General features: G+C 51.5%; 3 protein-coding genes across 12 annotated transcripts in view; 1 reads left to right on the forward strand and 2 right to left on the reverse strand.

Annotated features, from left to right (window-relative positions):
• The window catches only part of SNRPD2 (small nuclear ribonucleoprotein D2 polypeptide), a 29,482-nt gene extending 3,478 nt beyond the window's left edge, over positions 1-26,004 (reverse strand). The window contains exons 1-2 of one of the 3 annotated variants that reach the window (XM_073796036.1): positions 25,986-26,004; positions 3-182 (exon numbers count right to left, since the gene is read on the reverse strand). In XM_073796036.1, the coding sequence (XP_073652137.1) occupies positions 3-154 (152 nt within the window). In that variant the 5' untranslated portion in view covers positions 155-182; positions 25,986-26,004. Of the gene's footprint in view, positions 1-2; positions 183-564; positions 704-1,894; positions 2,048-25,985 lie in introns of those variants that run through there. The other 2 variants (XM_033844187.2, XM_033844188.2) reach the window with 2 other exon arrangements.
• QPCTL (glutaminyl-peptide cyclotransferase like) lies at positions 2,683-11,446 on the forward strand. 3 transcript variants are annotated; one of them, XM_019935029.3, is made up of 7 exons: positions 2,683-2,936; positions 3,435-3,578; positions 4,342-4,623; positions 6,156-6,308; positions 6,409-6,508; positions 7,006-7,122; positions 9,270-11,446. In XM_019935029.3, the coding sequence occupies exons 1-7, from the start codon at positions 2,727-2,729 to the stop codon at positions 9,488-9,490; spliced, it is 1,227 nt and encodes a 408-aa protein (XP_019790588.1). In that variant the 5' UTR covers positions 2,683-2,726; the 3' UTR covers positions 9,491-11,446. The 3 variants fall into 3 exon arrangements, with proteins under 3 accessions (XP_019790588.1, XP_019790589.1, XP_004323600.1); XM_019935030.3 differs by having other exon boundaries at positions 2,685-2,936; positions 11,111-11,446; XM_004323552.4 differs by having other exon boundaries at positions 2,688-2,936; positions 8,749-9,454.
• FBXO46 (F-box protein 46) lies at positions 12,843-26,924 on the reverse strand. 6 transcript variants are annotated; one of them, XM_033844186.2, is made up of 3 exons: positions 26,836-26,922; positions 25,986-26,043; positions 12,843-15,796 (listed from the first exon to the last, which is right to left on the reverse strand). In XM_033844186.2, exon 3 carries the CDS (start codon positions 15,716-15,718, stop codon positions 13,901-13,903), a length of 1,818 nt encoding a protein of 605 aa, XP_033700077.1. In that variant the 5' UTR covers positions 15,719-15,796; positions 25,986-26,043; positions 26,836-26,922; the 3' UTR covers positions 12,843-13,900. The 6 variants fall into 6 exon arrangements, with proteins under 6 accessions (XP_033700077.1, XP_073652122.1, XP_073652121.1 ...); XM_073796021.1 differs by having other exon boundaries at positions 12,843-21,037; positions 26,836-26,906; XM_073796020.1 differs by having other exon boundaries at positions 12,843-22,569; positions 26,836-26,905.
• Between the last annotated feature and the right edge of the window lie 294 nt (positions 26,925-27,218).

Consider the following 27,218-nt stretch of genomic DNA (forward strand, 5'->3'; position numbering starts at 1 on the left):
ACCTGTCAAAGGCCTTCACACGGCCCAGGAGCTTCTTGTTGTTGCGGCAGTTGATGAGCACTTGCGTGTTGTTCTTGACCGACTGCGTGAGCACGGAGAGTGGCCCTGTGTTAAACTCCTCCTCCTCCCGCTTCTGCAGTTCCTCCGGGGTCATCTCACTCTTGGGCTTGTTGAGGAGGCTCCTAAGTGGGCAAGTATGGAACCCATAGGTGAGAGGGCCCAGAGCCGGAGCCTGGGTGCTCATGGCCTCTGGCTTGGTGTCTCCCTCACACACCCACCCTCCTGCTCGATCCTCTCTCGGCATCACCACTTGGATGCTTAACAGATATTTCCACGCTTCACGTCCTAGGCTGAACTCCAGATCCCCCAATACCCCCAACTTATACTATACTATCCACAGCCTTCCTCATCTCCATCAATGGCAACTCCATCCTTCTAGTTCTTTAAGCAAAAACTCTTAATGTCAACTTGACTCTTCTTTCCTTCTCCCACATCCTATATTCAATCTGTCAGCAAATCCTGTCATCTGCCGCTAAAATATATAGGAATCTGTCCATTTCTTACCATGGCTTAAACCTCCATCATCTCTCTCCTACTGGTCTCGCTGCCTCCATCCACACTCCCCAACAGTTTGCTCTCCACAAAGCAGTCTCGGGGATGGTGCCAAGACTCAAGTCATATATCATCTCACTCTTCAAAACCCTCTCATGGGCTTCCCTGGTGGCACAGTGGTTAAGAATCGCCTGCCAATGCAGGAGACACGGGTTCGAGCCCTGGTCTGGGAAGATCCCACATGCAGTGGAACTAAGCCCGTGCGCCACAACTACTGAGCCTGCGCTCTAGAGCCCGCGAGCCGCAACTATTGAGCATGCGCTCTAGAGCCAGCGAGCCACAACTACTGAAGCCCGCACGCCTAGAGCCCGTGCTCCGCAACAAGAGAAGCCACCGCAATGAGAAGCCCGCGCACCACAACGAAGAGTAGCCCTCGCTCGCCACAACTAGAGAAAAGCCCGCGCGCAGCAACGAAGACCCAACGCAGCCAAAAATAAATAAATAAAAATAGATACATTTATATTAAAAAATAGATATTAGGCAAACTTTCTTCTTGAGTCCCTGCATTTGCTTTTCCCTCTGCCTGGATACCTCCCCAGATATCTCTGTGGTACACTCTCTCACTTTCTTCAGGTTTTTGCTCAAGTGTTGCCTCCTTTATGTGTCCTGTCTCTCAAAAGTAGCGTTCCACATTGTTTCACCCTGCTCTACTGTTTCTTTATTCATAGTCCCGGTCACCTAACACACCACATACTTTACCTGTTTATTACCATTACGTTTACTGCCAGCCTCTTCCCATCCCATAAGATGCAGAAGGGGATTTTCTTCCTTGGGGGAGTGGGGTAATTTACTGATAGAGCCTATGTGTCTAAAGCAGTCTGATATAGGAGCACTCAATAAATAACTGTTGAATGAATACGTAAGGAAAATCATTCCCGTAACTCGTTATCCGTAAAAATCGAGAATGTAGTTGGAAAGCCAACCGTCTCCAGCTCAAATTATCCGTATAAACCCCTTATCTAAGATCGTTTTTCCTACAAGTCCGTACTCCCCTCTTCCAGGTTCTTTATTCGTAAAAGCGCTTCCCCTTAAAATTCATTTCAGTAAGATTCATTATTTGGGAAAGCCCAGCCCGTTATCAGATAAAGCTGTCCCTCCTCCCGAAGTCAGAATCCGTCAAAGGCCCCACGTCCGTTCTCAAACGCATCAGTAGAAAAGTACGCCACTTAACCCCTAAAATGTTTGCCTCCGCCCCCGGCTCTGCCCATCCCCTTCCACCGGTAAGTGGCCAAATATACACCCTCAACCCCACTCCCGCCACCTAAGCCTAGCCCGGCCTCACATGTTGGCGATGGTGGTGGCCGCACTCTCAAGTCACCACCGTCTCCGCGTTGCCTCAGCCTTCCACAGAGAGCGCGACAGAGGCGGGACTTCCGCTTCCTGCGGCCCACTTCCGTGGGCGCCTGCGCAAACCCAACCAGCGGGTGGGGGCGTGGCCAGTTGCCATAGCGATTTCCACCAGCCCTTCGTGGCTGTGGGATAAAAGCTTCACACGGTGATTCCCGGCCATTCAGGACAGTACGGGGCGGATGTTCACGACAGTGGAGAGGAAAAGAAAGCGGGACTGATTCAAACCATTTTGTTGTAGAACCGCACAGGTTCAAGGAAGGAAAGGACAAGCTATTTCCACATGCCCGCCCACCCTGCCTTTGGGGGAGCGGCCTCCGCGAAGCCAATCCGCTCCTCGCTTCCGGGATGGACCCCTCCCCTTTTCCTTCGGAGACTGTTCATTTAAGTGTCTATTGATCTTTTGACTAGGGGTAACCAATCCTTTGCCTACATCCGGGAGGGGCGTGGACCTGCGCCCAGCAGGTCGAATGTTTTCCATGATCAAACGATTCTCATTGGCTTCCCCTCCTCCGCTGAGGCGGTGCCTACCTCTTTCGCGCTCCCTTTTGGGTTGTGCAACCCTCAGGGGAACCAACCCCCAAAGCTCCGGGGAGACAGGGAGGCGTGTCCTCAGAACGAAAGTCCCATTGGCTTTACTGCCCGCGGAAGTGTGGGATGGTGCAGCCGCTCTTGTTGCTCATTGGTCCCGTGATTCCACGGGGTGGGACTTGGCTGGGCCTAAACTCTATCCGCTGTCCCAGACCGGTTTTCAGGGCAAAGCTGCCATGCGTTCCGGGGGCCGCGGGCGGCCCCGGCTGCGGCTCGGGGAACGCGGCCTTTTGGAGCCACCCTCACCGCCCAAGCGCCGCCTGCTACCTCGGGCGCAGCTGTTGCCTCTGCTGCTGCTGGCGCTGGCGGTGGCCTCGGTGTTATACACCAGTTGGAGCGGCTGGCACCGCCAGTCTGAGGAGCTGCCGCTAGGCCGGGAGCTGCGGGTGAGGCCGGGAGGGGACGCGGGCACTGCGGGAGCCCTTATTTCCCGCCTCCCCTTCTCCGACGTTTCAGGTTGACGTGACTTTATCTTTATCGGATTGCCCTAGCCGCAGGTGCCGCCGTCTCCGTCTTTAGAGCACATGCCTCTTTCCAACGGAATGAGGCTTCGGGCTTGTTCTGTAATAGCGGTTACCCCGTAAGAGGAAGGGTCTGGAGGAGTAACACTGGGAGTTCTGGGTTCTAATCCTAAAGTCATTTATTTGGAAGAGTCCCTTACTCTCGCTGGGCCTCGATTTCCCCCATCAGGATGGGGGTGGGCTGGGCCGGATGGGCTTGGGGGTACTTTCCCGAGTCTAGGATTTATCCTAGAAACCTCCGATGCTGGAGGCTGCGATTAGGAAGAGGAACTGGGGCTTCTTAGGGACGACAGCTCCCAGGGTAGGGTTGGAATGAGTGTTGCTTTCACGCTCTTCTCTTCTCTTCCCCACCTCCTTCCCAAGGGCCCGTCGATCGGAAGTCTCCCCGAAGCCGGGGTGCGGAGGGTGGTGGGGCAACTGGACCCTCACCGTCTCTGGAACAATTATCTGCGCCCCCTGCTGGTTGTGCGGACCCCCGGCAGCCCCGGCAATCTCCAAGTCAGAAAGGTAAGGGGCCCCACCTCCAACCCCTGACCCCGCAGCCCACCAAGGAAATAGGTATTCTGCCCAAGTGGCAGAGCTAGGGCTCTGGCTGGGCGTAATCTGACTCTAGAGTCCTATCCTGCTAACCACCAGACCATTGCCCTCTTTACTGCCCCCACCAAAATCTTACTATATGCTAAGCATCAGCAACAGCCGGATAAGGTGGGCACCAATCTGATCTTCATTGTGTAGATGGGGAAACTGAGGCGCAGAATAGTTAGGCATTTTGCCCAAATCCCACAGCTAATGAATGATATACCTAGGGTTTCAACCCAAATGGGTTGGCTCCAGAGCCGGTGTGGTAACATCTCTACATTGCCTCTCAGAAAGTATTGAGAGTCATTTGAACACTGCCTGAGTTCAAATCCACATCAGCCACTTGGAGTGTGACCCTAAACTAGTTTCTTAACTTCTCTGTGCCTCAGTTGCCTCATCTGCAGAATGGAACCATTGACAGTCCCCACTCCACAGGGTTCCTAGAACAAGGGCTTGGCACAGAGTGAGTGCTATGGAAGGGTGAGCTGTGATTAGTCTTGGCATCAAGAGACAGGGTCACTCCATGCCTGGCACTTAGTAGGTACTCAGCAGAAGTGTATCAAGGGAACGATTAAACTAAAGTGAGATTTGTGAGTCAACCTGACTGCTCGGCATGGTTCAGGTCACATGGCCCTTCTTCCGACCTTCTCCCCAGTCCCCACCCACTCTCCCACCTCTCTCTTGCCACTAGTTCCTGGAGGCCACACTGCGGACCCTGACAGCAGGCTGGCATGTAGAACTGGACCCCTTCACAGCCTCGACACCCCTGGGGCCACTGCACTTCAGCAACGTGGTGGCCACGCTGGACCCAAGGGCTGCCCGTCACCTCACCCTTGCCTGCCATTACGACTCGAAGCTCTTCCCATCTGGGTCAGCCCCCTTTGTGGGGGCCACGGATTCGGCTGTGCCTTGCGCCCTCCTACTGGAGCTGGCCCAGGCCCTGGACCTGGAGCTGGCTAGAGCCAAGGAGCAGGTGAGGAGCCGGGGTAGGGTGGGGGTGGGTGGGTGGGGACTGCCTCTGCCTTGGTCCATACCAACACCATCCCGTGCTTGGTCTTGTCTTCCTCCGCTCCACAACACAGCCACAGGGTCTTTCCATTTCCTGAATGTCAGATCCTGTCCCTTCTCTCCCACAGCTCTCACCTTGTTCCACAAGTAAGCCAGAGCCCTTCTCTTAGCCGAGGAGTGCCCTCTCACCTCTCTGGTCTCCCCTCCCACCTCTCACCCCTCACTCACTCCACTCTAGCCTCCCACCTCCTCTGTGTACCTCAAGCCACACAATTCACTCCCACCCCAGGCATTTGCACTTGCTCTTTGCTCTGCCTAGAATGTGATTTTCTCAGATATATTCCTGGCTGGCTGCCACCCTTCATTCAGATGTCCACTTTGATGTCACCTCCTCAAAGAGACCTTCCCAGCCACCCTAAAATAGCTCCCTGTCACTCTCTCATGCCTCATGGTGCTTTATGTTGATTCGTTTATGTTTCCCCAACTAGAATAAGCTCCAGATAGCCAGGCCCTTGGCTGCGTTTATTTCCTGCTGTATCCTCTGGGCTGAGAATATTGCCTGGCATAAAGTAGGATGTCAATAAAAATGTATGGAGGGACTTCCCTGGTGGTCCAGTGGTGAGGACTCTGCGCTTCCAATGCAGGAGCATGGGTTCGATCCCTGGTCGGGGAACTAAGAGCCCACATGCTAAAACAACAACAACAAAAAGATAAAAACATCAACCCTGTGGGAAAAGATTTTTTAAAAAATGTATGGAATGAATGAACGGAAACACAGATCTCCTCACGCTCCTCCCCTGCTCAGATCCCTTCCATGGCTCAAACCCCAGTGCCCCTGTAACAAAGCCCAAGCTCCCTGGCCCTTGCTGACCCCTTGGGTCTCTACTCAAACCGCTTTGGCCCCTTCTTTGGCCCCAGTCCCGATTCATGTTGCTTCCTCACCGGGGACACTCTTCCCTCTGCCCCATTTTACCAGGCCAGCTCCTACTCAGCCTCAGGGCAAACATCCTTTCCGATAGACCTGACATGTTCCCTAGGCCAGATCAGGACGCTGTTGTTCTTGGAAGCATTTGCCCGACTGCATTTCATCGTTTGTATAATTATTTATTTGTGGGTCTGTCTCTTTTGCTACATGAACTTGAGGAATAACAATTACAATCAGAGCTAACCCTTGTTTAGTTACTATGTGCCAGGCGCTGTCCTAGGACCTGGGTTCGAATCCTACCCTATGATGAGGACTGGTATTAACCCCATTTCTACATAAGGAAGCCGGTGCTTTGAGAACTTAGTAACTTACCCACGACTGCTTGGCTACTGAGCAGCCCAGCCAGGATTTGAACGCAGGCAGTCTGGCTCCAAGTCTGTACTCTTGGCCACCGTGCTTTTCGAGCGAGAAGACTTAGTTTGCCCTCGTCAGCTGTGCAAGCAGGCAGGAAATGTGTGTGCACTGAGGCTGAGGGCTGGCACTGCGCTGGCCCTGACCACTGGCCCTCACAGGCAGCCCCAGTGACCTTGCAGCTGCTCTTCTTGGATGGTGAAGAGGCACTGAAGGAGTGGGGACCCCAGGACTCGCTTTACGGCTCCCGGCACCTGGCCCAGCTCATGGAGTCTGCACCCCACAGCCCCGGCTTCACCAGGATCCAGGCTATTGTAAGACCAGGCCCCACTGGGTTCCGGTAAGGTGGGAAGCGGGTGACACGAGGCTGGCAGCATCCCGCCTGGCCTCTCCAGTCCTGGCCTCTCTCCCTAGGATCTCTTTATGCTTCTTGATCTCCTGGGAGCCCCCAACCCGACCTTCTACAGTCACTTTCCTCGCACGGTCCGCTGGTTCCATCGGCTGAGGAGCATCGGTAAGGAGGCAGGCACCCACCTGGGACGCTGGAGGGAGGCCAGGCACCTGTCCTCTAAGGGGTCATCCAGCCTTCCCTCTACCTCCCTAGTCTCTCTCTAAAGCACTAGGACAGAAACACAAAAAGACCCCACAGCAGTCAAATGAAGTGATTACAAACGGGGGCTCTGGGGTCAGATAGCCCTGGGTTCAAATTCTGGCTCTCTTTCTTACCAGCTGTGTGAGCTTGGGCAAGTGGCTTCCTCTCTCTGAGCCTCAATTTCCTATCTGTAAAATGGGCATGATGGTAATAATAGGGGTAGCTACCTCTTTAGACTCAGAGGGATTAATTGAGACTGGGAACATCGTTGGCCTGCGGTAAGGGGTAACTAACATTCATCCTTGTTGGGACGATCAGTGCTTCGCCCCCAGACCCCCTGCCCTCCTCTGATTTGTGAGCAGGGGAACCTTTGACCGTTGAGGGGCTGACCCTTGCTCTCTAATCCCCACCGCCTCCAGAGAAGCGCCTGCACCGTCTGAACCTACTGCAGTCTCATCCTTGGGAAGTGATGTACTTCCAGCCCGGGGAGCCCCCTGGCTCTGTGGAAGACGACCACATCCCCTTCCTCCGCCGAGGTACTTGCAGTGGGGAGGAGTGGTGGGCAGGGGTCCCAGGGAGCCACAGATACGACCTGGCCCTGGCCCCTTCCCAGATTAGGGAAGGTGGCAAACTGCTTAACCTCTTTGTGCCTTGATTTCCTCATCTGTAAGGATGGGGATGATAACAGCCTCCACCTCATAGTTGTTGAGGGGATTGAATGTAAAGACCTTGGACCAGTGCCTGGCACTAGCGAGTGTTCAAGAAATGTTAGCTATTACTGGTTGTGCCTCAGTGATTGCAGTTTCTTCTAGTTCTTGCCTCTCAAGCCCTTGGCCACCCAGCATAATCACCTGAGCTTTGAAAAATGCCCAGTCACGTTTCAGGCCTGCTGAACCACAATCTGGGGCCTCTACATTATTTTTACAAAACTCCCAGGTGATTCTGATGCACAGCCAGGGTTGACGACATCTGGTAGACGGGTTCAAAACACAAGTTTTAGAATTGGATAGGTCTGGGTTCTACGATCTGCAGCTTACCATTGGTTGACCTAAGGCAAATTACTGAGCCTCTCTGTGGCCCCATTTCTTCTGGAAAAGGAAGAGATAGATACATACAAACACATACGTATGTATGTATTCTTTTTTTTCTTCATGGCAGTTTTATTTTTAATTTTTTGAGGAACCTTTTTTAATTTTTAATTTTTTAAAATTAAATTTTTAATTTTAAATTTTTAATTTTTTGAGGAAACTTCATACTGTTTTCCATAGTGGCTACACCAAGTTTATGTTATGTATTCTTAATCACAGGGTTGGGAGGATTAGATGAGATTAGATATATAAAATGCCTTCTTACACGGTGCTTGGCATATACAGTAAGTGCTAAAAACTGCTTTTTAAATTTTTATTCTATAATTTACTCATTCAACAAATATGCATTTCTTACAATGCCTTTATTGATTCATTCACTGAATACTTCCCAAGGCAGGTACTGAGCCAGCTGTCAGGGATACAGTGACGGGCCATGATCCACCTGGCTCCTGTCTAGCAGGGGGACAGATATTTACCAAATCTGGACAAACAAAGAGTGAAACACTCTGAGGACAGGAACCCAATGCAGTGCAAGGGTTAGGAGCACACACTCTGGAGACATGTGGCCTGGGTTCAAATTCTGACTGTGCTCTTTACTAGAGGCAAGACCTTAGGCAAGTCACTCTGCCTGCCTCTGTGTCTCAGTGTCCACATCTGTAAAACAGGGGTATTATAGTACACCTTACATGATTATTGTAAGGATAAAATTGTGTGTGTTTATGGCCTTAGACTCGGGCCTGGAATAGAACATAAATGTTAACTATCAGTAAAGAAGAGAAAAAGAGCCTAATAATGTACACCCGGCGAGGAAGGTCAAAGACCTCCTTCCCTTCTTTCCATAATCCGTTAAGTTTTGAGTTTTTCTAATTTGCGTTATGAAAATAATATACTGGATGTATTTTTAAAACGGACATGTACCCTCACACACTGAAAATCATTGTTCAGAATTCTTCAAGTGCCACAACAGAGTATCTTCTGCTGCGGGGGACAAGGCAAGGTTCCCCAGACGTGGGCCTGGGCTCCTGGGTCAGTTGGGGGCCACGCACAAGCCTGAGCCTCCTCTCTGTCCTGCAGGGGTCCCCGTGCTCCACCTCATCTCCACACCCTTCCCCTCTGTCTGGCACACGTCCGATGACTCTGAGGCCAACCTGCACCCACCCACGGTACACAACCTGAGCCGCATCCTGGCCGTGTTCCTGGCTGAATACCTGGGGCTATAGCCTGCCTGGTGGACTCTGAGGGAGAAGCACCCAGCAGCAGATGTGACGAGGGCACCTGGAGCCGAGGAGCTCGGGCCAGGCCTGCTTGCGGTGTGCTGGCTTGTCCTTTTTTAACACCTTTGGCTCTGCTTGTGCTCTCAGTGGAAGACCCTCTTTCTTTATCTCAAGCTGCCACTCTTCAAAGACATGGAAGAGACAGACCACTGTGGTGTGAGAGCCAAAGGAATAAGAGCTTGGCCGCTGCCCTGAGGGAAACACTTGGGCTGCAGGTCTGCAGGGGCCAAATGCCGTTCTCCATTTTAGTCAGCAAACGGCATCTGGACCAGCAATACCCCTGACCAAATGAATTCTCTGTGGCTTATGTTTTTGTGGCAGTTCCTTCTCCAGAATGGCAGCCTTGCTACCGCATCAGTCCAAACCCAACTCCCACATGGATGTGCCATGGGGAGCCCACAGAAGATGTGCTCGTAAGCAGGGAACAGAGGAGATGGAAGCCAGTACTTGGGAACTCCAGATTCTGCCAGATCCAATGGCCAATAAACCAGTGTTTCTGCAAAATATATCCTGTAGAACTAGCATACATAGGTGTTGCATGAAAAGGGGGACCAAAGTGGGGTGAGACAACATTAAATGAGTTTCTTCATTTGCACAATGTGAATTTTCAAGAAAGAGAATGCAATGTTTCCCCAAAGTATTTCACCACGGAACCCCTTTATTGGGAAGCACCTCACAGAACCATGGTACCTCAGAAGATACTTTGGGAAACACTGGGTTTTGACAGTTTTGAGTGTACTTATGGTAGAAATGGGTCAACTAGTTACACCAAACCATCCTTTCCCTTTTGGCTGTGGGTACAGGAGTGGGAGATGGTGTGTGTAACTGCAAACTCTAGTGATGACCCAAGAGATTATTTCCCAGTCCTAATTTTCAGACCCAACTGGGGTGCTTATTAAAAAATGCGGGGAATTCCCTGGCAGTCCAGTGGTTAGGCCTTGGCACTCTCACTGCCGGGGCCCGGGTTCAACCCCTGGTCAGGGAACTAAGATCCCGCAAGCTGCGCAGCGAGGCAAATAAATAAATAAATAAATAAATAAAATGCAGACTCCCAGGTCCCACCTACTGCATCAGAACTTCAGAGAGGGGCTGGGACTCTGTAACAAGCACCTGAGGAAGTCTCATGATCAGCAAAACTTTGGGACATGCTGTCCTTAAAGATTCAAGTTTGGTTCATTCACAGCTCCCTAGCAAACCTAAAGGGCACCCAGACAGGAAGTCCCGTGTTGGGCTCTGTACCTGCTGATTTCGTGACTTTGATGGAGACCTGGTAGGCCACAGGGATGCCAGGCCAGGATGCAGGGTCAGAGAGTGAAGGTGAACAGCAGCCTCGCAAGCCAACTCAAGGCTGGCGAAGACTCGAGAGAACTCACGGGCTGAAGGACAACTGTGGTTCTCATTTTGCAAATGAGGTGTGGCCAGGGCTGAGAATTACAAACCGGTTATTAACAGAGCCCAGATGCTCACCCACAGCTGTGCTCCTATCCCCATGTCCTACCTCCCTTCCAAAAATCACCTGTGCTGGACCAACAGATTGTTGGTCAAAAGTAGCTCCTCCTGAGGCTTTTAACTGGCTGCAAGTCTGAGTGAGGTTTGGGCGGTGGGGACTAACAGCCTCTTAGCGGTGGAATTGGCAGAAGTTGAGTTCAGAAAGGAAATTGACAGATATCAACAGCCAGGGTGGCAGGAGGGTCTCAAATCACAAAGTTAGTTCCTGTTTGTTCATTTCTTGTGTGGCAGGCATGGTGCCAAGCACTCAAAAGTGCAGCACGTCCCCTTAGCCTCACAGCCATCCCAGAAGTAGGTGAAACCATCACCTCTGTTAGGGGAAGCAGTGTGTTCAGGGACGTCCTTGGCCCCTTGCCTCCCTGCAGGTCATCGTGCTGAGTGTACTACACGCCAGGTTCTGGGCAAGGTGCCTGGGCACATTTTCCACTTGAATCCAGGGTAAGGATCATGAGCCCCATTTTACAGATGAGGCTGCTGATGCTTGGCAAAGTGATGTTTCCCCCAGCTCCCATGTCCCCCAAACGTAGGCTCCCCCAGCTTCACACTATGAAGAGGCCATGAAGTGTCTTTGGTGAGCACAACTGTTGAACATTCTAGATGCAAGAGCTCACATGTCAGTCTTTTGAGGAACTGTCAGTATTCTCATTTTTCAGATTAAGAAACTGAGCTTCAGAGAAATCAATTGCTGAAGATCACAGCTGGACACTTTCACTGCATGTGTCTAGGTATTCATTTCTTTTTATTTATCCTGCCTATGACTCACTGGGCATACCGGTCTTTTTACCAGTCTGGAATTTGCAATCATCGTGTCCTTAAATATTATCATTGCACCATTCTCTCTTCTGATTCTAGAACGCCAGTTAAATGTGTTAGACTTCCTCACTCTATCCTCCATAACCTTGCTTCCTATTTTCTTTCTTTTTTTCTTTTTTTGGTCTCTGTGCTACTTCAGACCTAGCGTTAGTTCAATAAATCTTTTTAAAAATTTATTTACTTGATTTATTTTATTTTTGGCTGCGTTGGGTCTTCGTTACTGCGTGTGGGCTTTCTCTAGTTGCAGCAAGCGAGGGCTACTCTTCGTTACGGTGCGCGGGCTTCTCATTGCAGTGGCTTCTCTTGTCGCAGAGCATGGGCTTAGGCGCGCAGGCTTCAGTAGTTGTGGCACGCGGGCTCTAGAGCGCAGGCTCAGTAGCTGGCACAGGCTTAGTTGCTCCGTGGCATGTGGAATCTTCCCAGATCAGGGCTTGAACCCATGTCCCCTGCATTGGCAGGCAAAGGATTCTTAACCACTGCACCACCAGGAAAGTCCCTCCCTCAGCATCTAAAACATCTTCTCTGCAGTGTTCTGGGTCAGCCTTACCTGAGCTTGTAGTTCGGTGGGATCCCACCTCCTATTAGATTCACCTTGGACAGGCTTTGACCTTGACTTCTGCCTGCTTGTCCCAGTAAGGCTACGAATAGGAAATCCAAGTTTGTTCACATCAGCAAATGCCCTCAGAGCAAAAGTGGCTTCAGGGCCCCATGGGCCTTTCCCTTAAATTTTTGGCTTAGTATATCCTTAACTGTATTTTATTGAATATTTGATGCTTTTCAGATTTTTTTTACTTCTGGTTTTCAGCAGGAGAGTCCAAATAATCTGGCCTTCCCGCTATAGGAAACCAAAAATCCCACAAAACCAAGCCAAGATTCAAACCCAGGTTTCTTTGATTCTAAAATCTAAGTATTTAATAACTGCTATGATATAGCCTAGTCTCTAGAAATTTTGATTCCTTGATAAGAATGTCAGAGACTGTTAGCCACCGCTCAATATCCATTTTTCCTTCTTCTTTTAGTAAATAATTATCTGAATATTTTAAAGCTTTAATTACAGGGATCTTTAGCAAGAGTTTTTTGTTGGGCATAATGCATCCAACTAAAGGATTGCATTTCCCAGTCTCCTCTGCAGCCCTTCCACGTGGCTAAAGTTCTGACCAGTAAGATGTGCACAGAAGTACACTGTGGTACTTCTGGGAGGCAAGGGACTTCCTTTCCTGCAAAATGGTGATGGGTGGAGTTCCAGCAGCCATCTTGGACCATGAGGATGAGGGCCACAGCCAAAGAATAATGGAATAGTGGGCCAGAAGGAGCCTGGGTTCCAGATGAATTCAGGTCCACCATACCTGCCAAAAGCTGGGTTTCTAAAGAAATAAAAACTACCTTGTTTGAGCGTCTACTATTTTGAGGTTTCGAATCCAAAACGACACAGATGAAGAGTCAAAAATAATCTCAGGCTAAGGGACTCGGCTAAGGATTCTTCTCGCAACTTTTTCCATTTCACCATGCACTGGCCCATGACTCCCTTCTCTCCCAAACCCCTTCCCTGAACAACACACAAACCAGTCTGGGCCCAGCCTTATAAATACTGATTTTATAGAAAGGACCAATTCAAAATTGGTCAGATGCCACACATTAGAAGCTTTCCAGAACCACAAGGATGAAAAACTAAAACCAAGACAAAACAACAAAAAAACAACAAAAACACATCTCAAACAGAACAAACAAAAATACCCCAGATCAAACTGCCTGAAGGTCAAGGTCTTGGTTGACCAAAGGCTTCTAAAGAAACACATGTGGATGGGGGGTGGAGAGACCCCAACACCTGAACAAGTACCCAGAGTAGAAGGAAAAACAACCCAGAAATTCAAAGCCACAGTCCCTGCCCACCGGCCCCCGACGCTGTCCAGAGCGAGGCAAAGGGCTTCACAGCTTTTTTGCAGGGGGGAGGGGGGAGAGTCATGGCAATAGCTTAAATATTGGGAGGAGGAGAATTTTTACACTTCAACTTTTTTCTCCTCTTCCCCTTTAGGGGAAGTAGAGAGACTGGTAGCTTGAGGTTAAGGAGAAAACTGATTTTTATTGTTTTAATGGGGAAATGGCAGGCGGCCATGAAAACTGCCAAATGTGATCTTTGATCTGATGGCCCCAGTTCCTAAAGAGGAGGTGAGCCCTGGTGTAGAAGGTTAGGAAGGGTACCAACCCTGGGTGCTGCAGCCTCCTGGGGAAAAAAAAAAACAGCTCCAGAGGGAAAGAACTGAGGGGAGGGAACGGAAGGGGGCCAGAATGGGGGAACCCTTAAGTAATACCAAAATTAGCTGCCGTCTGCTCCCTGCTCGTAGGTCCCTGGGGTATGAAGAGTGGCAGGGAGGGCGCTGGGGCTGAATGGAGAAGAAATTGAGATGCTGATAAAAAAACACCCTACTTGAGGGTCTGAAGAGTAGAAAACCAGTAGGGGTCAATCAGAGTGCTTTCTTGGGTCATCCCCCTGAACACCATCGCAGTTCTGGAGGGGGATCAACGCTGCCTGGGCAGAGGGTATGGGCTGGTGACCCAGTCCTGACCCTCGGCTCCCAGGGGGAGGGGGTGGGGGTGGGCATGGTGGGCTCTTCCCCCCCCCTCCCCCGGCTTCACCTCCCCTCCTCCCGGCCAGCCCGGCCGCCCCCACCGCCTGGCCCATTGCAGGGCAACACCCAGTTGTTATCGTGCAGACCCAGGCGGCAGCCGGGCGTCTCGCGATCAGCTCGGCGGCAGCACATCCAGTAGGAACGTCCATAAGGCAGGTCGTGGTGGTAGGGCTTGGGGTGCCAGCGGCAGAGCGACACATCGCCCTTCTCGTATCTCTTGCGGCACTGCTTGCAAGGGTCATCGCGGTAGAGCGGGTCGCGGCTCCAGCGCGAGTCTGTGGCCCGCACGCCGAAAGCCTCAATGATGCCCTTGAAGTGGTGGCAGGTGCACTTGAGGGCCGCCAGGGCGCGCGTGGGCAGGAAGCTGAAGATCTTGACCAGCACGTGCTCAGGCAGCAGCAGCATGTACTGTCGCGGCTCCAGCAACCGCTGGATCTTGAAGCGGATTTCCAGGAAGTCGTGCGACACGTGCCGGTACAGGCGGCACAGGGAGGTGTCTACCGTCCCCTCAGCATCGTCCGGGCCGGGTGCAGTGGCAGGCGAGTCAGTTGGCGGTGGCTCGGGGGGCCCATCAGGTCCCCGGGGCTGGAGGAAGAAGAGCTGGCCAGGCGGGGGTGGCTCCTCGGGGCTGACGGTCAGGCACACCGTCTCTTCCTTCACGTTTTTGGTGCCATCCTTGCCGAAGAAGATGCACTCATCCACCACCCCCGTCACCACCACATCCACATGGAAGCCTGACGCGCCACAGTCCCGGGCAGGGGGTGGAGGGGGGGCCGGGGGAGTGTCCTCGGGCCTGGCAGGGGCTGGGGTCTCACCCTCGCTGGCTTCATCCGCCCTAGCCAGCAGAAACTCCACATTGCTGGGGAGGGCATCCCGAGAGGGGCTGATGAGCTGGTACAGGTCGCAGGTGATCTTGTCCTTGGCCCGGGCCCCAGGACCCGGGCTGCCAGGGTAGGCACAACCCGGCCGGCCCCCGCTCCCGTTGGGCAAGCTGCCATCCGGTGCACGGGGCTCTCGGCTATTGGAGATCCGAAAGGCGATGCGCACCTCCCCAGGGCCTGGCCCGGGCCGCTCCTCCTTGCGGAGGCCTTTGGCTGGAGGGTTGTCCCGCTGAGCCTCGAAGTGGGCCACGGCCTCCGCCACACGGCTGCAGTCCCCGCCACCAGACCGCCGTTCGGACCCCAGCCCCTTGGCAGGCCCACCCTGTTCGGCCGACACATAGACCACAGGTGCTGGGGTGCTCGGGCGCGGGTAGCTCTGCAGGGCCAGGGCGGCCCGCTGTTCCACCAGGGCCACCATCTCGGCCACAGAGAGCAGGTCCACATCCTCACTGGCTGAGGCTGGGACCCCCTCAGCAGCAGGGGGCCCGTCTTGTCCCCCTGGGTCCGGAGGAGCCTTCGTAGGCTCAAGACAGCGCCTCCTCCGCTTGGCCTTGGAGCTGTCACTGCCCCAGTGCCCCTTGACCTTCATGGAGCTGGCCCGGCTGCCTCCACCGCACTGGTGGGCCACAAAGAAGGCCACCTTCTCCTTTGTATTCCCGGGCTTGATAACATACCACGTGTCCAGCAGGACTCGACCCTCGTCGCCGGCAGCCGCTGCTGAAAGGAGCGGGGCAGGCTGGGAGGCAGGAGCCTCCGTGGCCAAGGCTGGGGGTGTGTTTTCTGAGTGGGCAGGGCCATGGTCTGGCTCCGCCCCCCCACCTGGCTCAGGGCAGGCTGACGGCTTGAGGGCTGCGGAAGGCGGGCGCGGCTGGTTCTGGGAGTAGGTGCCAAAGGGCCGGGGGCACCACAGCTGGAAGGGAAGGAGGCCCCCTCGGTCCATTCTGGGGAATGGTGGCAGACAGGCGGGGGTTCACCACATCTCAGGACCTGAATGGCGGTGGGGGGCTCCACAGGCCACCTGGAGACAGGGAAGAGGAGGCTGGGGAGCTGGGGAACGGCCTGCCCTCCCAGTACCCCACTGACCTCAACATCTCCTGACCTGAGGGGACAGACCAAACTAGACCACTGAGATCCTGTTCCCGCCCCCCTGGCACAGGTGAGCAAATGGAAGGCTGCAGAGGGGATAGGACCTGCTCCTGTAAAACTCAGAGTGTGACCGGAGCTGGTTGTTTGCTCCAACCCTCCGCTGTCTCACAGCCTGACTGGTTTCACTCACGATCCAGAGGTCTCCTGCTGCCATAACTTTTTAAACAGAAATGAAAGTACCAACTGACAGCTCCTCCTTTTTCTATTTGCTCACCTAGTAACAAGTTCCTGAAAAGACAAGAATTCCCAGCCCTGCCCACAGCTACTGCGGCTTGAGCCCAGAGGAAGCAACAAGGTAGGCTGGGCAGGGGAAGAAAATCAGAGGTCGGAGACAGAGAGGTCCTTAAGAATTCAGCTCCTCACTTTGCTCGGGTCGTGAGGCTCTTGAAGGATCCCTTAAAGCTGTGTATCCTCAGCCAGAAAAATGCACACACTTGCACCAAGACTGTGCAGGTAATTCCCTTAAGCACAAACGCAGACCCCTGGGATGAGAAGGCCCTTCTAGTCTAGTTTCCTCAAGTTGCTCACAACTTGCTGAGTTTGAGGCTCAGAGTGGGGAAGGCTTACAATAGTGACCGTTTTATTTTGCAATGACTTTGTGTGCTTGACCTAATCTGGAAGCAATTTTGCTAATGACTCTGACACGACCACGTTCCACTGCAGGACCAACAGTCTCAATCCCTCAGTCTCAATCCTTCCCTGGCCCATTTCCCTCCAGACATCTTGAAACCAAAATACCCTTCAGGGCTTCCCTGGTGGCCCAGTGGTTAAGAATCCGCCTGCCAATGCAGGGGACACAGGTTCGATCCCTGGTCTGGGAAGATCCTACATGCCGTGGAGCAACTAAGCCCGTGCGCCACAACTACTGAGCCTGCGTGCCACAACTACTGACCCCGCGTGCCTAGAGCCTGTGCTCTGCAACAAGACAAGCTACCACAACGAGAAGCCCGCACACTGCAATGAAGAGTAGCCCCCGCTCGCCGCAACTAGAGAATGCCCACGTATAGCAACGAAGACCCAATGCAGCCAAAAATAAAAATTAAAAAAACAAAACAAACAAAAACAAAAACAACAAAATACCCTTCAAACATCAAAACTTCCACATGCTTACAGACTGGTAAAAGTAGTTTGCTGACTCCTGGTCAGACTATTTTGAGCCACAGGCCAAATGTGGCCCACTGCCTGCCTCTGCAAATAGAAGTTTTATTGAAACATGTTCATTCGTTTATGATTGCTTTCATGCTATCATGGCAGAGTTGAGTAGTGGCAACAGAGAACATATGGCCTGCAAAGCCTAAAATACTCATTATCTGGCCCTTTATGGAAAAAGTTTGCTGACCTCTGCAGTATATATGGTCCCTCTAAATTCAGGCAATACCACAGACACCACTAAATCACCATTTACTTCATAACCCTGTAGACACCATTCAAGATCTAGACAGCCTCCAAACATCCACAGACCCCAGAAACAGAAAGTCCTAATCCTAAAAATCCTTGCCCCCCATAATCCCCAATCCCACCTACCCCAATACTTACAGCCCCTGCCGAAATGCCAGTTTCTTGCTTAAAACAACAACAACAAAAATGCCACACAGCCCCTAAAACCTACAGAAGGCTAAGTTTACCAACCACCAACACATCTAAAATGTCCAGGAATAGAAGCTACCACATCAAAGGCCATTCACTCTCTATAGATGCAAATGAATCCTGACTAACATATCCAGACCCTCTCAAATCCTGCTTTAAACTTCCAAACCTAAAAATATCCCCTCCAGCACAGAAAGCCTCAATCTCAACGAACCCCTCACAGATTCCCATGCCTAACCAAGAACTCGAACACACACAGCAATTTCCCAACCTCACAGATGACCTGAAAGACCAGTTTCCTGAAATCCTATACTCATCTCAAACTCTTTCTAAACCTCCACATGTATTCCCTAATTCCACAGAAGCCCCCCAACCGCAAAACAACTCACTAAAGCATAAAATCTCCGTAACACATAAAACTAATCCCAAACCAGGTATTTCTCAAAAGCCAAAAGAACCTCCAAAATACTCCCAAAGAAACCTTACAAAATGTTAATAAGCAGACATGAGCTTATGGCATGCTCGCTGGCAGTTTTACTGGGTACTGTTCTAACAACTCCTGCTAATCCTCCCCCGTCCCTAGGAAGCAGGTAGTGTTATCAGTCCCTGTTTCCAGATGAGGCACAGAAAGGTTAAATCCCGTGTCCGGAGACAATCAGGTAGGAAGTCGGGAGAGCCGAAAGCCCACGCATTCTGGGTCCAGAATTGGTACTCTTGGACTCTTTTCTTTGCTTCTCAGTCTCTCCGTGGCTCCCCAAATCCTATACCCACCAAACACCCCAATCCACACGGGAGATCCCCTACAACACAACCGAACCTTGCACACTACAACAGAACGGAAACCAGAATCCCAAGGTGCCCCCTAAACTCAAGGGAACCCCAAAGTATCCCCACACGCAAGCAAGAATATCCCCAAGCCCCCAAATATAGCCTCCCCGGAATCCGCCAACCCCTGGGGCTACCCTCGAAACCGAGACACGCCCCCAAAGCGCCCCCACCGGCGAGCCCCGCCCCCTACGGCGGGAGAAAGTGGCTGCACACACGCGTGCGCACGAGTGGGAAGAGGGCCCGCCCCCTCGCTCCTTCCCTCCGGCTGTCGCGCGGGCGGGTACCCAACTAGTTTCCCTCCGCCTCTTTGTTGACAGACGCGCGCGTGAGGCCCCCAGCCAATGAGCGGCGGCCGTCCGGGGCCATGCCCAAATAAGGAAGGCCTTGGCGAAGGGGCCCAACTTCGAAGAGGGAGGAGTAGGCGAGAGGTGACGAAGGGGGGTGTGGAAACAGCCGAGTGCAAGAGAGCGTGGAACAACTCCCAACTTCCTGCTAAACGGAGGGACAAGGCCACGACCGAGGCCACGGCATTCAAGGAGAGGTTTATTACGACGTTTCCTCTAAACAGGAGCCTTGATTGACAGTTGAGATTTAAAGGCCGAATTAGGGATTGAGACTCCAGGGCGGAAGGAAGGGGGTCTAAAAGTGCCTAGCTTTGGTAGGGAGCCCTGGGGGGCTAGATTTCCTGCGGGGGAAACTGGGCAGCGGGATCACCTAACCCTGAAAAACAAATGGGCAGAACCCTGCGATGGCTCCCGCGGCACTGAGTCTAAGCCTCTGGGCCTGGCAGTCAAGGCTCAGGCCTTGTGGCCAAAAGGACCTCTCCGGCCAGCCCTTCCAACCAGGCGCCGCAAATCTGACTCTGAGTTGGTACAATAAAAGACTATGAAATACCTCAATAATGTTTTTTTAATATTGATTACCTGTTAAAATGATACTATTTAGGATATAATTGAGTTAAAATACTTAAAATTAACTTCATCTCCTTCTTTTGACTTTTTAAATGTGGCTACTGGAAGATTTTAAATTGCACGTAAGGCTCACTTTATATTTCTCTTGAACAGCACTGGCCTAGATCCTTTCAGTGCCAGGCGGACTCAAGAGACACTCAAAGGTGGCCCCACTGCAGGCATCTGTCCATCCCCACCACCCTGCCTACTACCAACCATCCCACACATCAGAGCCAGAAGGGTCTTCTAAAAGTATAAACCTGACCTTGTCCCTACCCTTCTCAGAACCTACCATAACTCCCCAGTGCCCCTGGGAAAAAGCCCAGACACCCCACTGGTCCAGCCTCGTCCTTCCCCACTCTTCCACACCCCCAGTGGACCCAGGTAAGCACATGATCTGGCATACAGAGTAGTTAGGATACTGGGGCCCTGTCTGATCCTCGATAGGAGCTGTTATCTCCATTGTATAGATGAAGAAATTGAGGCAGGACAGGTTGCCTAACTAGCCCAAGGTCACACATAACTGGTGTGACTTCGAGTAGGGGTATGAACCCAGGGAATCTGATTCTAGATTGCTGCACTCTATTGTTTAATTATATATTCTCTGGGGTCTCAGCTCAGCCATCCCCTGCTCCAGGAAGCTAACCTCCCAGGCTGGGTCAGGCTCCACCTCTGGGCTCCCGCACTGGCCTCCTTGATATCTATTTCTCAGAGTCAGCAAGCTCTTTCCTTCCATGGTCTTCGCATCTGCTGTTTCCTCTGACTGGAATGCTTTGTCCCCAGATCTCCACATGGTTCAATCCCTTCTATCATTTGGGTCTTTGCTCAAATGTAGCTTTAATGGGCCTGTATCTTTTAACAGAGAGGCCTTCCCCGAGCTCCCTTCCTGGAAACCTCCCAACTGCCCAGAGGGGGACCTCTGGGTTCCCCAAGTCCCAGCCCTGCCCACTCTTGAGTCATCACTGTCTAGAGATGGATCTGTCTCCTCCACTGGAGAGTGAACCCCCGGGAGGAGAGGAGGGAGGAAGGGTCAGAGGTATCATGCTCATCATGGTGACCCCAGCAACCCTGCCCAGCATGGGACTGAATGGATCAAAGCTCCTTTTCCAGAGGCTCCATGTCGTAAACCCCATGAAGCCTGACAGTGTAAATTCTGTTTCACACCCAAGTATTCTATCTGTGTCCGAGGTCACTGGGGCAGAATTTTCTAACTTCCACACACTGAGCCCAGCACAAAGCCCTACGCTAAGACAGCTTTTAGAGGATGCTCTGTGAAGCTCCATTTATTGTAAAACATCAGAAGCCAGAAAGACTGAAAATAAAAAGATGGGAAAAGACGGACCAGGCAAATAAGAACCAAGAGTCAAGGAGAGGAGTGACATTGCTGTTTAAAAAAACAGTAACAACTGACAAAAGCAAAAGGTATTATCAGGGACAAAGATGGTGACAAAACAAACTGACCCATTATACACAAAAGTTCTCAACATACGTGCTCCTAATACTATGGCCTCAAAATATACAAAGCAAAAAACAACAGAATGACACACAGTTTGGCAAATCCACAAATGTAATGGGACACCTTAATATATCTCTTCATAAGACATTGGTTGAAAAGATAAAATCAGTAAGGACCTGAACCCCACAACCAGCACCCTTGCTGGAATGCCCCCCGACAATTAGAGAATCCAGTTTTATATCCCTCATCTGACATTCAGAGGTCCTCCCGTGTGCTGGCCCTGGGTTGGATGCTGGGGATACAGAGATGACACTGAGTTCACCAGAAAGAGCTCATGGGAAAGGGGGCAGACATCCAAATAAACAATCATGGCCAACATGAATATATTACAGAGCAAATGATCACAACAGCAGTTAACACTGGAGCACTCACCGTGAGCCAGGCTTTGCTGTGAGTACTTTACAAATATTAACTCATTTAATTCTCACATCATCTTACTATTTTTCATCTCGTTTCAGGGATTAGGAAGTGGAGGCACAGAAGGGCTAAGTAATTGCTGTCGGACGCAGCTCCGTGGCTGAGCTTTGACTCCAAGAGTCTGGCTGACTCCAGAGTGCAAGCAGCTCATTCATTGAGTATACGGAGCACTTTTCCTGGATCATCTTGTTCCTGGATCATCTTGTTCAGTCCACAAGGCCTTTGCACTCTCTGTTCCCTATGCCTAGAATACTCTTCCCCAGGCATTCACAGGGCTCACCCCCTCCTCAGATCACCTTCATGGGACCTTCCTTTTTTTTTTTTTTTTTACCTTATTTTATTGAAGTATAGTTGATTTACAATGTTGTGTTAATTTCTACTGTACAGCAAAGTGATCCAGTTATACATATATACATATTCTTTTTTCATATTCTTTTCCATTATGGTTGATCACAGGATATTGAATAGAGTTCCCTGTGCTATACAGTAGGACCTTATTGTTCACAAGACCCTCCTTGATTGAAAACTGCAGCCCCTGCCACAGACAGACATACACACTCTCCTTCCCTGATTTACTTTTCTCGTTTAGCATGTGTTACTATCTAATACACTATAAACTTCATAAAGTTTATTGTCCGCTCCCCTCACTAAAATGAAAGCTCCCCCAAGGCTGATACTTTTGCCTAGTTTTTTTTTCACTGCTGTGTCGCCAGCTTTTAGAACAGCGCCAAGCGGTTGGCTACCATTAGTGTGGTCCCCAGAGCGGCAGCCGCTGGGAGTGTGTTAGAAATGCAGTCTTGGGCTGTGCCCTACACCCGCTGAATCAGAATGTGCACTTCAACAAGCTCTCTGGGGGATTGCAAGCACAATTAAGTGTGAGAAGCAACGCCCAAGCACATCACAGGTGTGCAGTGCACATTTGTTTGAACAAACCCCTAACACTGCCATACTGTCTGCCTTCTGCACAGTTGCTACTGGGGACCTCTTGTGAAAAACTAGCTGGTCCAGCCGAGTCCACCGGTGGAAATCCTGCGCCCAGGACGAAGGTAGGATGCCACCTCCTCCAGGAGCTGTGCTGGTGCCATCCTAAGCTACACAGGATCTCTTCCTCCTCAGGCCTCCTCGGGCAGCACCTGTCACCTGCCCTCGCTGAATGACAGTGACCTGGGTGAGGGCCTCTCTCCCCTTCATCCTCTGGATTTCTGGAAGGCTGGGACCTCTCCTCAAAGGTACAGCTGCTCCAGCCTCCGCACGTGGCTCCCTGGCCTGGTTTAGCATTTCCGGCTCCATCCTTTCCATGGTAGCCAGAGAGAGCTTTCCAAACACAAATCAGACCACAGCACTCCCCTGTTTAAAATTCTTCCATGAGAGGTGCAAGTTGGCAAAACGAAATGAACAAACAAACAAACAAAACATGCCCAGGAACCGTTTCTCAGAAAGCTACTGGAGGATTTGCTTCACCACAGGAAGGAATAAACCAAGAAAAAGGCAGCTATCAGATCAAAGAAATAAGATCTAGCCCAGAAAAAGGCAAAAGGAAGGAATCCCCAGATGAAGGTAAAGGGAGCTCCAAGGAGGACAGCTGTGCAGCATGTGGAGGGAGAACCTGCTTCTGGCAATGCACAGAGAAAGGAGAAAGGCTGACAGTTAACAAGCTGAGCCTGCGACTTGAGAAGCTGGAAACAGTAGCAACCACAGAATAAGCCAAAGAAGAAAGGAAATTTAAAAAGCAGATGCCTGACCCCCCCACGCTGAGTCAGGGGATACCCCCTCCCCCCACCTTGGGGTACCTCCATCCCATGGTCCAGGAGGTCAGGGTCGTGCCAGCACAGGACTGGGCACAGAGTGGTGCCCAGGGAACGCACTTGCCCACTGCCAAACAGGCATCGGTGGCAGGACCCCGGGGCTCTGCTCCTGGCCCTGCTCTTTCTATCCTCCACTGTCTCTACCCCGTCACCCCCACTACTACTTTGTCCGCAACCCTGATCCATCCATGTCCCGTTATTGGCTTTGTGGACTCAGGGTCTGCTGGTCTCTCTCCCCCTCTCAAATTTCCCTTTCTGACTAACAGCTGATGGTAGGAATCACCCGAATCCTCAGGAGCTAGAGATCCAGGGTGCAGACAGAATCCAGACAGGGCCTCCGAGCACCCCAGCTTTCCCACTTCTAGGGGTGTGACCGTAGGCAGGGTTTTTATCCCTCTGTGCCTTGGTTTCCCCCACTGAAAAATACAGATAATCACAGTACCCACCCATGGGTTGGCTGCTGATTCACTGAGACCAACCCAGTAGAGCGCTCGCTGCCAGCGAGGCACCAAGGAGAGGTTCAATACAAAGGCACCAGGATTATTAAGAAAAGGTGAGACAGAGAATTCCCTGGCAGTCCGGTGGTTAGGACTCCCCGCTTCCATTGCACGGGACACAGGTTCAATCCCTGGTCGGGGAACTAAGATCCCGCAAGCTGCACAGTGCAGCCAAAAAAAAAAAAAAAAAAGTGAGACTGTTGAAGGGTTATCACTGATGGAGCCAAAGACATCTCTCTTTATTTCACACTCTGAAATGAAACCGATCCTTGTCCCCCACAATAATCAAAATATGGCCATGCCTTTCTTACTGTTGGGTATTGGGTCTCACCTAGTAATTACACAGAATTTACAGAGCAGCTACTGGGTGCCAGACACTGTTCCAGGCATCGGGGACATGCAGGGCACAGGAGACAGAATTCCTTGTCCTTACGGATTGGAGAGAGGGCACAAGGAATAGATAGTAATTTTCAAGGTGCTACAGGGAAACAAATATACCAAGTGAGAGGGATGAGGAGCGTAAAGCAGGGGTTATGATCTTAACTGAGGCGTCAGGAGCAGGTGACAAGCCAAGTCTTTGAGAAAACCTGTGCTTTTAGGAATAACGCAGCTTTACCAGAGCCGCTCGATATATACCATTCGCAATGATAAAAAAAAAATCATTTTGTATGAGTAAGCTTCAGATAAGCACAGGCTGAAAACACACTTAAGATTTGAAGAAAAGGCAAAATAACTTGGAAAGGAGAAACATTTTCTATGAGAAACAAATAAAGGGGGAAAAAGGTGTCACATCACCCCGGGGCACCCAGATGTGACAAACTGGTACAGGGAAAAGTAAGAGGTTGGCAACTTTTCCCCAAACTAACAGGAGACGTGGAGACAAAAATGTACCTGGTACAGGCCCTGGCACATAGTAGGTGCTCTATCAACATGGTGGACTACTCAAGGGATGAACCCCCATTTTCCAGAAGAGGAAACTGAGGTCCAGAGGGGTTAAGTGACTTGTCCAAAGTCACATAGCTGGTGGGTGATGGAGCCAGGATTAAAATCTGGGTGTTCTGGTTCCGGAGCACATGTTCAATAAATTTTTCTTGAAAGAATAAAATTAATCAAAATACTTCACACTTATTAAGAGCTTAATATGCACTAGGCGTTTTATACATGTGACCTCATCAACTGCTTACAAGAGCCTGACGGCTGGAATGTGGCCCCATTTTACATATGAGAAAACCGAGGCCCAGAGGGGGAAAGCAACTTGGCCAAGGACACACAGCAGCAGAGGTGCGGGACAGGAACGTGGTCCTATCTGACGCTGATGCTATTAACCATAAGCTTTCCTATCAGGGTCAGAAAATTTATGGGATAAACTCCGGAAGCCTCAAGACAAATGAACCAAACTGTTTCAAAATGACTGACAAAGTTGCCAAACTGCCCAGTGAGGTCCTAATGACCAAAAAGTTGGGAGAAAAAAAGCACACAGTTGTTAGAAATATTTCATATTCACAGAAATACCTGCAGTTGGGCCAGGCTGGGCATTGGCAAGTGAAATATTTATATTTGGCTGGGGCTAGGAATGGGAATGGGGACAGACTGACTTTCTGAGCACCCCCTCGGGGAGTCACCCTTGGGCTTGGGTGCCCAGGGGTAGAGGGTGGGTAACTACAAGAGTCAGGATATGGGAGGAACCTGGGAGAGAAAGGAAAGGCAGCCTGGCTGATGTCTCCCTCACTGGTCCTTCTCTACTGCCCTCTCTCAGGTCTGTGTTTCCCATTCGCATTCCAAAAAAACGACAACTCAGGTGTATAAAGCACTTACTCCAAGCACTTCACGTGCTTACCTGCCCGAACCCTCTAACCTTCCTAGGGGTTCTGATCCCATTTTATAATTGAGGAGAGGCCAAAAGACTTGCCCAAGGTCACACAGCAAGTAAATGGCAGAACTAAAATTCAAACTGAGGACTGCTTCAGTTCTCAAGTCTCTGCCCTACTCATGACATCGTACGTCAGTACAAGGAGAGGGGACTAAATTACAGTGGGGAGAGCACAGATTCTGAGCCAGGATGTCTAGGTTGGAATCCTGAGTCTATCGTTTAATGCTGGATGACCTTGGGAAAGTTGCTGAACCTCTCTGTGCCTCTGCTTCCTTTCTGTAGAATGGAGAAAACAACAGAACCTACAACTTAGGAGTGTTGTCAGAATTAAAGGACTTAATACATACAAGTAGCTAAGAACAGGGCCAGGCACTTCCTAAACAATAAGTGTTAGCTGGAATCGACTGTGGGGAAGCCCCCCCTCCGGCCCCCGCATGTTTCTGAGCTGGGGTGTGCCCAGCTCAGTGCCAGGGTTTGAGATAACGCCCCTGGGGCTGGACTAAAAAGAAGGGAATACATTAGCACCTGTGACCCAGTCACATTCCTGGGGTGGGGAACTTCCCACCAACAGCTCTTAGACTAAGGACTTACCCCGAGCCGGGATGACGATCTTAGGAAGCCTCCTCTCTTCTCAGTGGCATGTTGTTCCCTCAATAGATAAGGGCACTGAGTTTCAGAGAGGGGACACTTGCCCAGGTCACAAAGGAGTAGCAGAAGAAAAGATCTGAATGCTGGAATGTCCATACACATAATCCGCTACCCTTTTCTAATTCCATTGGAGAAACGAGAGTGCAAAAGGTCGTCTTTATGGCCCCTGCTGGCCATATTATCCTACAGTTCTGTGACTGTCCAGTTTATCGGGAGTCTCTGGCTGGACTAAGCAAACTATCGCTACAGGCAGGCCCCTCATCTCATGCTCCGCACTCCACCCACAGTTCTGTATCCTAACCTACACACCACTCTGTCACTGATTTCTCTCTTCCACCATCTCAGCTTGCCCTCCTGTCCCCAATCCGATCCAGAAGCTCCAACCCACCGCATCCACAGCTGGCCTTACCCTCGGAGCCTCCAGACCCCCTCATTCATCTAGCACTGACTCCCATGCCTTTCCACATCCCCTACGCTAAACCCCTCGAAATTGCCCCCTTCAGGGCCTCTGCCAGGACGCCCAGCCCCTTCTCCAACTCGGGACTCATTTCCCCAGCTCTGAGCTCCCTCACAATCAATCCCAAAGCTCGACTCTCTCCCCACCTTCAAGACCCATCCCCAGCCCCCATTCTTCTACTATTCCCTCCGGCTCCCATTTCTCCCAAACCCCTCCCCCAAGCGATCTCCCCTCACCCAGTCCCTTCTTTAGCCCCTGCCTCTTCCCTCTCGCCACAGGGTCCCGAACCCCCGCCCGGGTTCTCAAGCGCCCCCGGCCCCGTCTCGGGGTTCTCACCATCTCCCCGCGCTGCAGCTCCCTCGGCTACGCGGGTTTCCCCCACTCGCTCCTCTCCAGCCTCCCCTTCCGGGTTCCCGCCCCGAAGCCCGCTGGGAATTGGAGTCCGGGCGGCCACGGACTACAACTCCCAGAAGGCAGCACGGTCAAGCTTGGAGGTGGGGAAGGAAGCAAACTGGGCGGGCTGAGGAAAAGAACGACTCTAACTCCCAAGCGGTAGAGAGGGGGCCTGACAGCGCAGGCGCACAGAGCGCCCCCGCCAGGCGCACTGGGAGTTGGAGTGCAACTTCCTCCATTTTGGCCCGGGGCCCTTGGAAAAGGGGTTGAGAAAACTGCAAAGGGGCAGTTTTTGTGAGGGGTGGAGAGGTGGGAAGAGCAAGTTT

Source organism: Tursiops truncatus, chromosome 19, assembly GCF_011762595.2.
Source record: "Tursiops truncatus isolate mTurTru1 chromosome 19, mTurTru1.mat.Y, whole genome shotgun sequence".
Taxonomy (NCBI): domain Eukaryota; kingdom Metazoa; phylum Chordata; class Mammalia; order Artiodactyla; family Delphinidae; genus Tursiops; species Tursiops truncatus.

What these genes read in the sequence shown, in the direction of transcription:
- QPCTL (XM_019935029.3), top strand. Translation starts at nt 2,727, where the DNA reads ATGCGTTCCGGGGGCCGCGGGCGGCCCCGGCTGCGGCTCGGGGAACGC. An exon ending in TCACCAGGATCCAGGCTATT is followed by an intron (nt 6,309 to 6,408) that starts GTAAGACCAGGC and finishes CTCTCTCCCTAG; the next exon opens with GATCTCTTTATGCTTCTTGA. An exon ending in CATCCCCTTCCTCCGCCGAG is followed by an intron (nt 7,123 to 9,269) that starts GTACTTGCAGTG and finishes TTTTTGTGGCAG; the next exon opens with TTCCTTCTCCAGAATGGCAG.
- FBXO46 (XM_019935031.3), bottom strand. Translation starts at nt 15,718, where the DNA reads ATGGACCGAGGGGGCCTCCTTCCCTTCCAGCTGTGGTGCCCCCGGCCC.